Source organism: Notolabrus celidotus, chromosome 22 (genome assembly GCF_009762535.1).
Source record: "Notolabrus celidotus isolate fNotCel1 chromosome 22, fNotCel1.pri, whole genome shotgun sequence".
NCBI classification, from domain to species: domain Eukaryota; kingdom Metazoa; phylum Chordata; class Actinopteri; order Labriformes; family Labridae; genus Notolabrus; species Notolabrus celidotus.
Genome location: NC_048293.1, coordinates 17,582,144 through 17,598,497, shown reverse-complemented (window position 1 = coordinate 17,598,497; position 16,354 = coordinate 17,582,144). Strand labels below are relative to the sequence as shown.

Below are 16,354 nucleotides of genomic sequence, written 5' to 3'. Positions count from 1 at the left end.
GCACTCACTTGTAAAACACGAAGTCAAGTAGAGAGATACAGACACAGTAATCCCACCTTCAAGGGTTGTGTTTTTCTGTGAAGTGCTGATTACAAAGTGCAATCATGCAAACATCAAAATCATTATATATATATATATATATATATATATATATATATATATATATATATATATATATATATATATATATATATATATAAATGTTAGCATGATAATTGTCAGCATAATGGCATTTTAAGATGACCATTTTTACATCTATAACTGGAAAAAAGGGGATTCAGCAGTCCTTGCTGCAGGACTTGAAGTCATCTCATCAGTCACCTGTTCCTGTGCAGCTCACATTGATAAAAGAAGTGTTCAGCTCAACGTGGAGAGTTGATTAACAAAGAGAGAGACAGCCAGACTGGCGGACAGAGACTGATGGAGGGCAGTGACCTTTTTGCAGCCGAGTAGTAAGGTGAACTGGGAAAGCACTGAACAAATTGTCACTGTGAAAGGGCGAGTACCACATCGTAATGACAGGCTCAACAGCTCCTTGATGACAGATTGATTTCAGACAATATTCCTGGATTGTCAAGAGGCCCCATTGCTGTCAGTGAGAGCTTTGCCAGTTCCTCCACCCCCTCCGTCTGTCTCGCCTTGCATCTCCCTGCTCTGTCTCGTCTCTGTCTCACTTGCCTTTTCTCTTTCCCTCACCCACTCCTCTACGAGCCGCTCCCTCCCTCCTGCTCCTGCCTGAATCGGCCCATTCTGCCCAAACGCTCCTGCTACATCACAGTCTGTCATTGGGCCTCTCCTGAAAGGACCCTGTTGACAAAGGCGCTGGTGTCAAGCGCTTCCCAGTGTCATGGAGATTGTCTGGTCCTCTGCTGGTGTAGAGTTCCTGGAGACAGAGAAACGAGGGGCACTCAGTGCCAAGCTAGGCCATCATCATCATCATCACACAGATGTAGTAACCACAACACACAGATACACACATACCCTGGTCTGCGGGTGAGAGCATGTCTGGCTCAAATAGGTCTTGTTTACAGCCTCCGTGCTTCTCTGCCTGTCAGTCGAACATCTTACCAACGTAGAGTGACGTTACCTCGACTTTATAAGACATCTGCATCTCATTCAGCACCTTCAGACTGGACTCTGACTGAGTCAACTGCACACCATGAGCCAAACACAGGTTGGATAGTTATTTTTTTTCCCACTGGAATGCAGGAAGGTAGGAGGAGGAGGAGGAGGAGGAGGAGGCATGTGTAGGGAGTGTCAGGATGCAACTTGCTGATGGAGGCTGTGAAACAACATAAACAGAGTTCTTGTCATGAGGAGACAACGATACATAACAACAGGGTTTGTTGTTCAGCGTACACACTGAGGTTCAGGAGCTGCAGGTGGAGCAGTGTCTATGTCTGTCCGAATGCAATATACAGAACAGAAGGCCCGTACATATCTGGATATATCTGAGAGTACACATAAAACAGAACATTGAAAACACTGAAGTAAGAAAGCTGGCATCAAATGTTTGAAATGAACTTTTATGAAGTTATTTCTGATGTAAGTCAGTTTGATGAATCCAGACTCCTTGTATAGCTTCTTGTGCATCTCATCATGTAGCATGTCAAAGGTTAGCTTTGGCATATCAAGTAAGTGGACTGAAAGTTGGCCATGGTGCCACAGCTCTCTCATGTTTCTGTATTTGAATCATTTTTAGGTCTTTATTGAAGCATTATGAAATAATGGGAAAGCAAAGATTAGAACTATGATTCATACATTTTGGCCCCCATCCCTTTAAAAGAAAACAATGGCTATTTGTGGCCTTTAGTAATAACATCCAGTGTTTGTCTTGGTTTGTACATTTTGTGCTGTTTAAAAAATATTTCACTTTGTTTTGTTTTATGCAGACGTCGGTATACATTAGAGCTGCCACCTTTCAAAGTGCATCACTGTCCACAGCAATGCAGGAGCAACAGCATCACAGGCTTTAAACTTAAGTCTCAAAAAATGGCCTGTCAATGCTCATCGTTTGTCTCCAAAACAAGCAGCTCCATAATTAAAACCAGTGAAAACACAGAAAAAGGCAGTTTGAGGGTAGAAATCATCCACACACTGTCACTCTCTGGCATGACTTTGGCGTCTGCAAGCCCAGCTGCTGCAGTCTGCAGTTCATAACCGACTAAAGTTCTCATCAGGTTATTGAAACATTAAGAAAGCCACAGATTTCATTGAACACAGCTGGATGTGAGGCTGTTTTAGTAGCAGTTAAGACACATTTGTCAGTAAGGTTAGGACTACAATTTTTTCCTGTTTTGGTGAACGAGAATCAGAGACAATACACAGGCAGGCATTCCAGATCAGCCAAACATGTGCGAGCCTTCACACAATGTCCCTTTCAGTGCCAAGTGGTCTCTCTATCTCCAAACATATCAGACAGACAGTAATAAACAGGTGCTCGTTGGTGCCCTGCTCTGTGTTGCAGAGAGGGGTCTGTTTGAGTGTGTGTCATGTGGCTGAGGCTGAGCCCGGGCCAGGGAGTGGGGTGTGAGATTGTTGGGATTCCTGGTTACTGCCGCCTGGGCCCACCTAATCCCCCTTCACTCCCCCATGCAGCCTTCCTCGCCTTATGAGCAGTGTGTTAAAGGAGGCCTCTCTGCCATCTTAGCCTCTGCTCCCTGCCACTCTCTAAATCAAGACCCCTCTCTTTAACCCTCACCCGTCGTCTCTCTCCTTGGCTTGTTTCTTTTTTTTCTTCTTAATTTCTCTCCCCTCCTCTGACCCCTCTTTCTCTGTCTCAGTCTGTCACTATCTCGCCTTTTTTTTCTCTCTCCCTTCCCTGCCTCTCTCCCGCTGCCTCTTCCCTGATAAGTGGCCCTAAGCACACACTCAGCCCCTGTGTGTGCACCGGGCCTTAGCCTAATGGAGTGAGATAAAGTGACTGGAGTGCCACTCACTGTGCATTCTTTATGACAGGCTCACATTTGCATGAAACGTAATTCCTTTGAATTGGTGCGTGCCTTTGTTTTTCCATTCCTGAGAATATTAGAAAATTGTCTTCATTTGTGTGAAGTCAACCAGGCAGCGCTCACTGGGGCTCTTTAGTGTATTTTTAAAGCTTTTAGACTCAGGTGAACCTCTAAGGCACAGAGGATGACGAAAATATGTGGCCTTGGCTACTCAAGGAAAACTTCTCTACTAATTCAAGGTTTTTCTTTTATGGGATTGGTAAACAAAATATAAAAAATGATGACATCGTCTTGGAAATAACACAACTAAAGGGACTCAAATGAACAAAAGCAGAGAAAACAGGGCTTTCCAAACATTTGAAAAGAAAATGCCAGGCTCTGATCATTTGTGAATCAGGTAAAACATCAGAAAAAAACAGCTATAAACCGTTCCACAGCTTCTTGAATGAACTATCCCGTAATAGGTCAAACAGTCTCTCCAAAAACAGTACATGAAAGGCTTCTTTTAATCCAAGGTGAGGTCTTTCCATAAGGACTCTGTACTTTTCCAGGCTAGTGGGAGTATGAAAATGTATCCAGCCCTTATGGAATATCACTTTACTGAGGTAAAAGGTGTGTTTCAGTTCATCAACATATCAAGACATAATGTATAAAGAGGCTTTCTTTCAGGGAATGAATCACTGAACCAGTAAGGCACCTAGACTCTGATGTTTTTTTATCTGATTATAAATACAGTATATGATACAATATATAGATGATGGATCTATGGATGGATCCTAAGGATGATGTTTATTTGAAACATTCTTATTGAGTATTTTTTGGTTGTTATAGCAAAGAAAGTCTTAACCTAAGGGCAGTTGGTTTAAGTCAAAGTGATTATTATTATTCTGGTTAGATCCTGGATCTGTTGTGCACTGCAGCCAAGATAACAGTAGTAAGGAGTCTACAAAAACACACACGCAAAGTCCTTTTTCTCCAACAGGGGCAGCTGGGTCTGGGAGAAAGCAGTCAAGTATATGAAATATAGCAGCTTAGAGTTCAAAGGCTCCACAGTAGGGCCTGCTAAGGGTCGGCCACGTGATGGAGATGTTTCCAGAAGCTTTATGACGCTGGGGTAATTTCTCTGTTTCTTTCCTGTTCTTTTGATGAGGGGGTCGGCAGGAGCCTGCTGCTCTGGAGCCATTAGTGGAGGAAGCAGACGCAGATTCATCGCTAACAAGTGGCGGTGATCTTACTTCAGTGATTCTGCTTTAATCAGACAAATCGACTGGAGCATCTTATTCTCTTTACCCCTTTCTTCTTATTCCACCCCTCCTGCTGTTTCTCTCGTCCCTCATGTCACCCAATAGCTCCTCCTGCACCATTCCCACCACCGAAGCAGTTGCTATTCAGTCCACATCAGATGGTGCCGAAGAAAGAGCCATTGTCCCCGCTGGTTTTACCCTGCTCTTATCTATTGATTGGAAAGCCGAGAGGACAAAATAACAGGTATTGATTACCGTACTGGGTGAAGTTGCTGGGCAGGACGTCTGGAGGGGTAAGAAAAGACGGCATTCTTCACCCTCGGCTGCCCCTCTGCTGTCAGAACAGTCTCCACCGCCACTCCACCTATCAGTCCACTTTCACCCCCTCTCCTCACCTCCTTTTTCTGAATTGCCAACGTTACTCTCCCCCTTTTTTTTCCTCTCTTTTACTGTTTTATGCTGATTTTTATCTCTGCCTGTGAAATGTATAGCCGAGCAGAACAGCAGCAGGCCCCGAACAGAAGCTCTGGCCTTTCACACACTCCCCGAGCTGTGGTGTCCGCCTCACCTTTTTGCCTTCACCCAATCCCTCCAGTCTCCAGTAAAGTCACCAGCTCTGGGTTCGGTTTCTAGCTTTCATGTTTTGTGCACTTTCTTTTCTTCCCTCTCATGCTTCTTGAACTTACTTTTTTGGTCTATCCATTTGGTTGATTTTTGTTATACAAGTGCTCCTGAGGTTTAGGAGATGCATGATAGAATATTTTGCTGGAAGCACAGGCTCCATTAAACTTCCTCTGTTACGTTTGAGGTCTGTCTGCTCTTGCACGGTCTGCTGAGCTAACACAGTGCTGCTGAGTAGGAGGAGGCATTCTCCTGCTCCTATCTGTCTCTCTTCTTCTTATCCTTAATGTAAATACTGCATATTGAAGACACATTTACTCAGATCAGTGTGTTTATCCATGTAATGAATCACCTAAGTCTGGCAGTGTGCAAAAGCCTTTTGATGCACGAGGGATTCTTGCAGTTGGCTGGAGATTAAGGAGCAAATCCTTTTTATTAGAAGATGTTTACAGTGTTGTTTGAATAACTATATCCTGTATTGGGCAGACCCTGTTGCGTGCATTATCAGGTTGTTCTTATTGCGGTTGGTTAAGATCCAGGTGTTCGCTATTGGAGCGGCTGTCAGCAGCCAGGCCAACCCTTTATTGACTTGCAATGACTATGAAAGACCAAAGCACTTTGTATGGAGGAAAAAATGCATGTACACATCATTATAAATCCACAGGTGTTTTTTAAAAGAGAAAACAAACATGGAGAGCGGTACCAGCACATCTGAACATTGCTCAAGTCTGGCAGGCTTTGTAGTCAGTAATTAGATTTCTCTGTGCTCCTCTCTATATAGAACATATTCCCCTCCACGGATGCCTGCATGTCAGATCAACAGTTCATTAACCGGTTCACAAGGTTTTCTTAAAATTGGCTATATTTAGTCTGAATCACAAGAATGCTGCTCATTGAGTGTGCCCTTTTCTCTTAAAATAATCCATCACCAAATTGAGCAAAGAAAAACAGAGCTAATTCCAAGAGTCGCCAGACCTCCCCCTCCTCTTCCTGCGCAATGAAAGATTCCATTCACAGACGGGGCCCGGCTATAATAAGGAGCGCCGTACCAACACTGCGATAGGGGGGGAAGCCCATATGGTCATGTGTATCAATTTCCATGTACAGAGCAGCTAACAATTCTAACAATTTGAGTAAACACTCTGAAACACTCAGCAGTTTGTCATGAAGCTGGCAGACACCTATTCATCACAGGATCAGAGGAGGCCTTTAAGGCTTAGTTCAGCAACAGAACACTGAAGCTAAAACAGCAGAGAGCAGCTTTGCTTCATTTTACCTTGAGCATGAACTATGTATCTCTCAGTCAAACAGATAAGGCAACCTTTTCTCCAAATTATAATTTTTTCTTCAGAGGGCCTTGGTGTGCTAGTTTCAGAGCTTTCAACTTCAAGGTTAAGGGAACCTGCCCTTGAAGGGGGGAGGTGGAGGAGGAGGGGAGTCCCTATTGAGAAAAGGATGGTGGTCATGCACACAGCACAAATACTTATTAAGTAACTCAGATGATGTCCTTGATTTCAGCACCTCCTCATGCCTTGTTTTTCAAAAGGACTTCAAAGAGTTTTTTTTAAGAGCGGAGGTGAAGGGAGGAAATCGTTTGTTGCACATTCCTTGCACTTGAAGCACCAGCCAAAGCTTTTTAGTTTATTAAGCCAAATAGCTCAAGATCTGAGTCGCCCCAAATAACCCAAGTTGAAGATCACATAGACCTTTGTAGCAACTGAAGGACTGATGAACAAATCCCTGGATTGGTTTTAGTGTGTATCAGACAAGATGTAAACCTTTTCAGTAGTGAACTTAGAGTTGCTAGATTTTGTTTCTGTCCATTGTGAGATGTGAAGCCCAAAGACTGCCTCTGCGACCGCTGGTTGGAGCCAAGGCATAGGTAGAAATGTCCTGGCTGGCAGAGCTGTGGTTCTAATATCACGCCCTTTCCACTAACCAATTCACACATTTAACTTACCGAAAAAAGGTCAAAGATCCCTCAGGTGTGTACACGTTGCAACAGAACAGATTGTGGTGTTGATTTGAATCAAACACTTACAGACCATGGAAAGTTCAGTGGCTCTTCTGTCAGCGTTTGTTACATTTCTCTTGCCGTTCTTCCTCTGCTCTGCTGATCTGATACAGAACTCTGCAGGAGGTAACATTTGTCAACAGAGCTGTCAATCAGTCAACAGAAAAATGAAACCTTGGACATAATTCTGCGTGATGATACTAACTAACTAAATTTTATAGTTTGACCTATCTGTTGACATGGTGGAGGTGGGTTTATGACTGACACTGCAGCCAGTCAGCAGGGGGAGCTCTATATCTTTTAGCATCACAGTCTGAGAACACTGAAGGCGTCCTTTTAAATATACCATCTATGGTTGGAAACAAAACATGATATTAATATTGCTTTATTTAATCATATGAATCAGTGTAACCCAGTGGATCAACTTCATTGCTTGTACCTCTGACATTGGACACTAGGTGGAGCTTTAACCCTCCTGTTATGTTGCGGGTCAAATTGACCCATTTTAAAGTTAAAAAATCGGGGGGAAAAAAATATGTTAAGTGTTTTTTCGCTATGAAAATTCTTCTGCTTGGCTTAATTAGCGTAAACAACATATAAGATGAAAATGGTTAATTTCACATATTTGCAACCCCCCCTGCATGTTTATATTACATAGATACTGTTCACGGGTCAATTTGACCCTGCAGTCAAAGTTGAGGCTAAAAGGAGTCAGAAGTGTCAAATACTAAATGTTTCTTTGCAACTGTGTGACATATTTCACCCCAATCACTTTCCAATGTACATTAAAAAAAGTGTTAACATGAATCTTCATAAAAAACGAGTGAATTATCCTCATTGAACCATGATCTGTGAGAATTAAAGAACATCAATAGACTAAATATTGATTTAAATGGTTAGTAATGGAGTTAATAATGAGATTTTAAAAATGTAAATTGGGATTTTTTTGGGTTCTTACACTTTTGAATTATTAAATATGCCCGGGTCAAGTTGACCCAGGACGATTATTGCTGTCCCTAAGAAACGAACATAACAGGAGGGTTAATTTGAGATGCATAACGCCAAGGCTCCAGGAAAGTGCAACCAGGTGTGTGTTTGGAAGCTTACAAGCCATGTCAGTTGTGTCAGAGCTTTGTGAGTTTAAGTTTAATCAGTTTGTTATATTTTATGTCAGATTATTGGAGTCCAGATATCACGAACTGAATGTAAATAAATGGATTGCCAAATTCAAATCAGAAGATCCAGAATCCAGAAAAGCACATTGGACATTGATTTTTGCTGCTTCGACCAGAACATGCATCTGAACCAGTTCCCAATTCAGTGTTCAGGGACTTATTAAGACATTGTGAGTTTGTTGAAATAAGTCTCTACAGACAGAGTTAGCTCACTGTTTCCCCTCGGCTGAATAGCTTCTAGCTGTAGTCTTATATACAGAATACAAAAATGAATGTGGTATCAGTGATCTCATTTTGAGCTCTATGAAACAACTTAATGGTCACACTGGAAAAATAAATCTTTAGTCATGACAGACAAATCCAGCAACATTTCTGCTGCATCATCGTTATTTAAGCTTTAAAAGAGCTTCATTCAGGGCTGCATAAAAAAGGTTTTTTAGGTGTTGAATCCTCAGGAAACAAAGCTAAAGAGAGGTTTTTCAGTTCAGTGTTGTGTATTTTTATGAATGGAAAAGAGCACTCAGACATTCCCCTCTCTCTTTATATTTACCTGGAAGGAAAAAACATTGTACAAACGCCCTTCCAGCTTTCCGAAATATTTCTTACAGAAGCCTTACCTGTGCAAACTCAATGTGTTCTGACACTTCACTGGATTTTAACCTTTGCCATGAATGAACTGCTTTTTTTGTGTCAGTCCTCTCCTTTATTTCAGAAGGAACACTTGGTTGACTAACTTTTAAGACCGTACGTCAGAAGAAATAACTAAAGCCTATTTGTTTCAGATTTGGCAGATATGTTTCCATGTATTTACAAGGCGGTTGAGTCTGTTTGAATCAACTCAGGCCATGTGAACTCCAGCTGCAGCAAGCCAACGCTGTGACCTGTTTGTGGTCCTCGAGCAGAGTAAGGAACTGAACAGTGAGCGCCTCTGTTCTGCTTTCCTGGTAGCAGAGGAGTGAGATATGGGCCAGCTGACAACAGCCAAAAAATCTGCGGTTGCGCTTATTCCACAGACATAAACAATGACACTTACAATTTCCTGTGCATGCTCTGGACCAGGAAAGGCCGTCCACAGGGAGGAAGGAAAACTCTAAGAGTGTCTGTGGGTCCATGAAGGAGGTTTACTGTGGGTTTGATGCTACAAGTTTGACTTTTTTTCCCCAAGTAAGAGTAAACTGTTTTTAGCACCAGAGGTCAGCAGCCCAGCAGTCCAGATGTTGTACCTGCTGTAGCTGAGATACATCTGTTCACAATGTGATGGAGCCAGATGGAGTTACCTGTGACACCTCCCCCTGCTGCAGCTCCATCAGTCTAATGAACTTTTGGTTGCTTTTGAAATGCACCAAAGGAATGTGACTGAATGTGTGTGTTTGAGCGTGTGTGTATGTGTTAGGAGAGGCCATGTGTACGTACCCTCCCCATTGTTTTTACTGCTACCAGACCGGCCATTTGTTCTGAGGCTCAGATCGCTCTGTGTACTTTTGAGGGCTGCTGCGGCTATAGGGTTTGGTTGCATTCCCTCCCCCTCTTTCTCTCCCCCCATCTCCTGTTTCTCCTCAGTGTCTCGTCTGCTCACTGATTCGGGGTTTTGTTTAGCTGTTAGCAGGGGGTTAGTTGGACGCCTGGTGCTGTGCAAGCAGCAGCGGTGCAGGCCTCCTAACACCATCACAGGGTGTTTCGGCCCGCTCCACTTCACCAGATCTGAGGGAGCAGACCTGAGCCAATTAAGAGCAAGGAGACCGGGCTGCTGTCCGTCTCACCGCGACCCGCCCCCCCTCATCGCTTTGATCTCTTGCACGCTACACAAAACCAGAGCCAGAACACTTTACCCTCTCTGCACAGGCAGCAGACGACAGGGCCTGTCCAATTATTGCAATCTGGTTTCGACATTTCTGGGTAATCAGACAAAAAGATGACAAATTACCTCTATCTCATTCCATCTGCCCACATCTGAGGTGTCTGAGGAGCTGCTTTCAGCTCAAACAGGATCTGGACCGTTTCATTTATTGATTCCAATTTCCTGTTTCTAACCAAAGCTTTCAGCTCTGTTGGCAGATTTTTGAAAGTTTACTTGGTTAGTCAACACATAAAATCTGGTTCTTAAGCGGATACTGGTAAATCTTTATGGATGTGAGGGACGCCCACAGACCTCAGAACTGAAATGTACTTATGATTACTTTCTGGCAGTTCTTGTATTTGTTTTGTTGGATTCCTAAGATATTTTTATGACTGTAACATTTGACATCCTGTTGTTTCATTCCTCAATATGGGAAGAGAGCTCACACTAGATTTGATTGTGGTTTGAATCAGCTGTTCCTAATCGGGGGTCAGGACTCACCTAAGAGGTTTCGAGATGATTAACAGGAGAGGAAAAGCAGGGTGAGATTCAGCAGTTTGTGAAATGGTCTCCAAGCGGTTTATCTGGTAGCTTTCCTGCTTTTCCAGATGTTGTGAATATGTAGAGTTGTTGGGTTTTTTATTTCCTTCAGTAAAGTTATGGAGTGTGAACTGAGAATTTTAACCCTAATATTTAAACCAGAAAAATATTAAAAGTAAGAAACAAAGTGATCAAAATGTAAGATGATCATAGTCATACAAATGAGTATGAATTGCTGCCAGTTTTCAATAACTACTTTCACAATACTCACCATGTTTGTGTCTTCATTTCCTCAGGACCTCCACGGGTGTCAGAGAAGGTTGCTCACAGACAGACGGCCCGGCTTGGGAGTGCCATCAAGCTGCCCTGTCCGGTGGAAGGAGACCCCCCACCCCTCATCATGTGGACCAAAGATGGGCGCAACATCCACAGCGGCTGGATCCGTTTCCGAATCCTCCGTATGGGCCTTAAGATCAAGGAGGTGGAGGCAGATGACACAGGGACCTATATCTGCAAAGCCACCAACGGCTTTGGAAGTGTTAACATCAACTACACCCTCATTGTCATCGGTGAGTGTGTGTGGAGTTTGTGTCTATCACAGCGGAGAGTTTCTATAACCTGTTTCTCTGCGGGCTGATGCGTGAGATCATTGAGGTTTGCATAATGTGTCAGTCTTGTTAAAAACTTAATCCAGCACATAATATCCATAAAATATGAAGTCACCTGTGCGGTAACTAAAACCAGAGACCATGGCGTTGAGTCAGCCCCCCTATTTGTACGATCAGAGCGCATCATCATCCGCTGTGGTGGTATGAAGCTGTATTTGTAATGCTTTCCTTGAGTCAGAGCTCTCAGCCCAGTTCAAATGTTAAAAGACTGCATCAGTCACAGAGGTCGGAGTCTAAAACAAGTGGATTTATGGAGCTTTAGTGGTTGATCCTCTCATCTATTGTATTTGTTACAGCCCCTACCTCTCTCTGCCCAAAGTCAACAACGGCACGGGATATTGTTTCATACCACTTCATCCTCTGTTACTCAATTGGATCTCAAACTCTTCCTTTCCTTAGGCTACGCTCTGTGGAGGCAGGAGGTCTGCAGCTCCACAATAAGAACCACATTCAGTGTACTAGTGCCGGTTTGTCTTCCGACTCTCACACAGCCCTTGAATGGGGCCTTGAGGATTAGGCACCATCTGACTGAGTGTGTTACGGGTTTGTGCATGTGCATACAGTGCATTTCCTCTGTACTGGAGCGGAGCATGATGAATGAGCGGAGTTAAGCGTGAAGGCTGTGTTTAGTCTAATTACTCTAAGATGCCTAATTAGGGCTAGAGTCTGCGCTCTCTCTATCGCTCTCTGAAAGAGCTGCAGCCTGGTCTTGTGACAGTCAGGCTCCAGAAGAAGAGCCATAATCACGCAGATGTGGAAAACACAGAGCACTTGAGGATATGCTGCTTTTCGTAGTAAATAACACTCGTGAGTTGGGAATAGACTGAAGTTTATTTTAGGGCCTCTCTCACTGTGAAGCTGCCGGTGAGTTGAAAGAGTGGGTGTCTGCTGATTGTGCTCAAATGAGAGGTTGTGGATCGAGGCATGGAGCCAGATATAATGTCAAGGTTCATACTACAGTTGTGCTACATAATATCTGTCAGACATGGCTGTGTCTGTGTCTGCAGTGCACTTAGAGGGCACGCTGAGTTTCACAAACAGTGAGCAGCTCTCTGGATTATCTGTTTGATGGATAACATCATGTTGCTTTGAGTTTGTTTCAAGGCTGTGACAATCTTTGGCCCAGTTTGAAATGATAGAAAAGGTCTATTTGATGTTTTTCCACTTCAGAAAGTAAACTAAGACTCTTTCAAGTCAGTGTAAAAGATGGAATAAATAATCCACATGCAACAATAAAAAAAGACAGACCAGCCAACTTTGTAATATCAATTAAATCTGTCTTAATGAATACAAAGCTGCCAGCTCCCAGAAATGTCCATTTCAGGTGCTTTTCTTTTCTTCAACCTTTAAAGGAGGTGGTTATTGTTGTTGTCAAGAGACTGAAACACCTTGAAGGTCCACTGATCACCTGGCTGTTTGAACACTGGAGACCGCTTATTTTTTACACTGAAGCAAAAGTCTCTGCAGCCAAATCCTCTAAGTGAGTCTTGGATTCATTTAGAGGATTTGAATTCTGATTTAAGGCAGGGACAGAATGATCGTTTTGATAAATTGAAACCAACCCAACCACACACTCACTCACACACACAGAAGATACACACAATGAGGAGATTAATCACAGTGATAGATAACAACCTTTTCCCCACAGCTTGTTTGTGTGACAGATCATTTGTCTGCTTTGGCTTCTGCTGCAGCGCGGCTGAGTGAGAATGAAGACTTCAATGAAAACAGTTTAAGACCGGTGTGATGAATCTGGCAGGGATCAGTTCAACCTGACTGCATGCGCTGCTCTACTCCCACTCTGTGATTACATTTGGAGAAAAATACCATTTGAAGTTCAATCATAAGTCTTTCTTGGCGGTGCATTTCCATGAGATTTTATCAGGGGTGTTTTTGCCCTTTATGGAGATACCTGGAGACTCTCTGACCCGACTCTTAATCCTGATGTAGTTTGTTCCATTTCCAGTCGCGGTGATTGCGTGAGATGTAAACCCAGGTACTAAACAACATCCCACACTCCTGTTCCTCCTCTCTTGTCCTTTATCCCATTAGGCACCAGCGTTTGTTTTTATAGATAATTGTTCCATCAGAGCTGCATTGCACTCTGGGTGATTTTTGTTACCACAAAGATTAGGGGGCCTTATTGTCAAAATACTTTCAGCGTTGCAGTCAGCTTAATGCAGCCAAATAGTCTGCAATTATCATGAGCAACACTTTCCATTAAGGGTGAATAACCTAATTGTCAGCCATTTTAATTTAGCTGTGTGCAGTTAACTGAAGTGACCCGCTGGGAGGCCTATTATGTTTCTGAGAAAGATCAGAGGAGCGCGCTTATTTATTTGAAATACTGTAAATGAGGGGTAGCTCCCAGCATAGCTCTGCATACAGTATCCATCACGTCAGTTTATTATTTTTACTGGATCACAGAGAGAAAAAAAGTCTGAGAGGCAACTGTAGTCAGTTATACTGCTGGTCAGGGGAGAGGGGTCGACAAAATCCTGGCAGCTGTTCAAGTTCGAGGCCGAATGTGGAGCACATAACATTTTAAACATCGCCTGGGACCCTGCAGAACAGCCAAGCAGAAGACAGACGGTAAGATAAAGAGACAGCGAAGACATGGGCTGAGATAGGAAGTGAGAGAGTGAGGGGTTTTGGAGGATGATGTAAGGAGAAGAGAGGGGTTCAACTGTAGCTGGAGAGATTTCCCTCCTCCCATCTGCCAGTGGACAGGCTGTCCTCCCCTGAGCTATCTGAAGAATCTGGTCAGTCAGTGCAACATGGCGCCTCCTCAATCCCTCCAGCTGGCTGTTTGGGCCCTGTTTGGGGTGGTCTCCTGACAACTGGCCCGATCCCCTCCTAGCACCCCCACCAGGATACACCAATGCACACAGCGACCTCTCCGTCCTCGGCTTCTCAGGCTACATAACAATGCATAATAGTATTAACAGGGGATTGTCATATTAGCATTTACAGGAGTATATTTTAATGTTGACGTCGGCACAGATGAAAAATGACAGAGCTGACAGCGCTCGTTGTTTCTACAAGGAGATGTTGGCTCTGGCAGCACAGATTCTGTCGGCCTAGCTGTAAGATAAACTGCCCCGTGTGTGACTGATCGCATGTGGTAGCTGTTTGGAGATTTCCAGAGTGTGATGTGAGGCGACTGAGCATAACTTTCCCTGGACATTACAATGTCCCCATCAACATCTGGAGCTCATTCCGACCTCAAATCATCAGGCCTTTTCCTGTGATTCAGCTGGCACAGGAGGCCAGCAGAGCGAGTGTGTAGTGACATGTTTCCTGTGGCTGGATTTGTGAATGAAGCGGGCTGGGATGGCGTCAGACCCTAAACACTGTAGGTGGACCGTGAATGGATTTTATAAAGGTCTGATTGCATTTTAAACAACTGGATATTTTCACATGCTCTTGCATGCGGTTGGACCATGACTCTTTCGATTGATTTCATGTTTGATTTTGTACAGTGCAGAGAGTATAAGGACTTTTGTTTGATCGCTGATCGCATAGTAAGTTGCAGCTTGACTTACTCCTCAGGACATAAGAACAGGCCCCACAGTCAGCCTTCACTTATTGATTGTTTCACTTCTACCTTTTCCAAAGATAAGAAGACTATGGCAGCACTAAGATGTCCTACCTTGCCCCTGTCTGCACTCTCGTAAGCCAACATTGTGTAAGGACAATAGTGGAATAACTTTAACAGGATAGACATATGAAGGGCGCCATTGTTCCCTAGAAATGCCGAAAAGTAAAGAGGAAATAGATTCAGGAAAAAAAAGAAGCGCAAAAAGAAAACCCCGGCAGTGTGGGAGCATGTTCTGTTTGGATTGGGTGGTTCAGGAACCGGGAGGAATGTGGAGAGCCCAAGTGAGCAACAGAGAAATATTTCTTCCAGAGGAGGCTGTTTTTTAAAGGAATGGGTTATTATAGTTGGCCAGTTAAACCCCTTCAAATAGCCATGACATCATGGCTGGGCTCGGTGCTGCAGGGGACAAACAAAGGAGGGTTTGTACCCAGAGAACCCTGGAGAGCTGTGAGGGTTTTCGGGGGGACTTGGGGGAGGCAGAATGAGGGGGTTAGAAGTCACATCTGGCCTCTTTACCTGACCCAATCAAACTCTGAGAGGGAATCAAGTGTGCCAGACTGCAGCTAGAAAAACTGAGGCTCCACTGAACTGGAAATCAAATGAAGGTATAAAAGGTGCAGAACTGGCAGCTCTTTCTTAAAACAAACTTTAAGAACAAACAGTCTTTATATTCTAGGTTTGTAAGAGATGCCAACACATTTGATGTGAAGTGACACCTCAGCAGTATAACATAAAATCATTTAGCAGCAGCTGCTCTTCAGTAATAATCTGCTTAATATCCCCTCTTGCACAGATTGGCAGATATTGGCGGGAAACTTGATCTGCTCCATTAATTCATTGATGCTTAACTCGAAAAGTCGATACGCATCACAAACCGTCGATTAGGTTTCACTCATTATATTCTCTCTAAGCTCTGTCTTAGCTCCACTGCATGATGTCAGCCAATGACATAGACGCCACAGCTGTCTACTGGAACCAGGCTTATGAAAAGGGATCATATTACTGCCAAATATTACAGAGTTTGACCTTAGCATGCACCCCGCTTAGAGGAGCCTATCTATAAATGCTAAATTTACTGAGATAGAGCCAAGAACGCTTTACTGGGCCTGTTTGGTGTTTGGCTGCCGCCATGAGAGCTTTGATGGTCAAACCAGGTTCAGTATAAAATGAGAATCAAACAGAGTGACACCTTCAATTTCATAGTTGATGGGGTATAAGAAACTGTTTTAATGCTATATATTTATGTCAACAATTCTGCAAGATTGCCCTTATTTTAGCTGCAAAAGAAACCTCCCTGTGCTGCTTGTTTTGGTGCTGAACTGTTGTCTTCTTGTGTTTTCAGACGACTCGGGCTCTGATAAAAAAGGACCTGGAGCAACCGAGGGAGCAGAGTCTGACCTGGGCTCTGATGGCTTGTTAGAAAAATATGGTAAGAGCTTTTCTTGCATTGAATCTTTGATAGTGAAAAATATCAGAGGACATATATGTGGTTCTACATGTTTTATCTTATTCACTACAAATATGATGTACTTTAGCATTTTCTATCTATTAGAAAATAGAAATCTATTCTGCCGTCTTTTTTTAGTATTTTAGATGCATGGTTATTTTGTCCTGTGGCAGCAATAGGTCCCAGTTAGTCACTGTATTCATGACTCTCTTTTAGCCAGCTCACATGATGTCTTTGAGCTGTGGGGTCAATCACA

At 43.4% G+C, this 16,354-nt stretch overlaps 1 protein-coding gene across 1 annotated transcript in view; it reads left to right on the top strand.

Moving 5' to 3' along the window:
• Window positions 1-16,354, top strand: part of LOC117806737 (fibroblast growth factor receptor-like 1) — a 28,413-nt gene that overhangs the window by 7,688 nt on the left and 4,371 nt on the right. Inside the window, exons 3-4 of the mRNA XM_034675777.1 lie at window positions 10,679-10,951; window positions 15,994-16,080. Of these exons, the coding sequence (XP_034531668.1) occupies window positions 10,679-10,951; window positions 15,994-16,080 (360 nt within the window). The remainder of the gene's footprint in view (window positions 1-10,678; window positions 10,952-15,993; window positions 16,081-16,354) is intronic.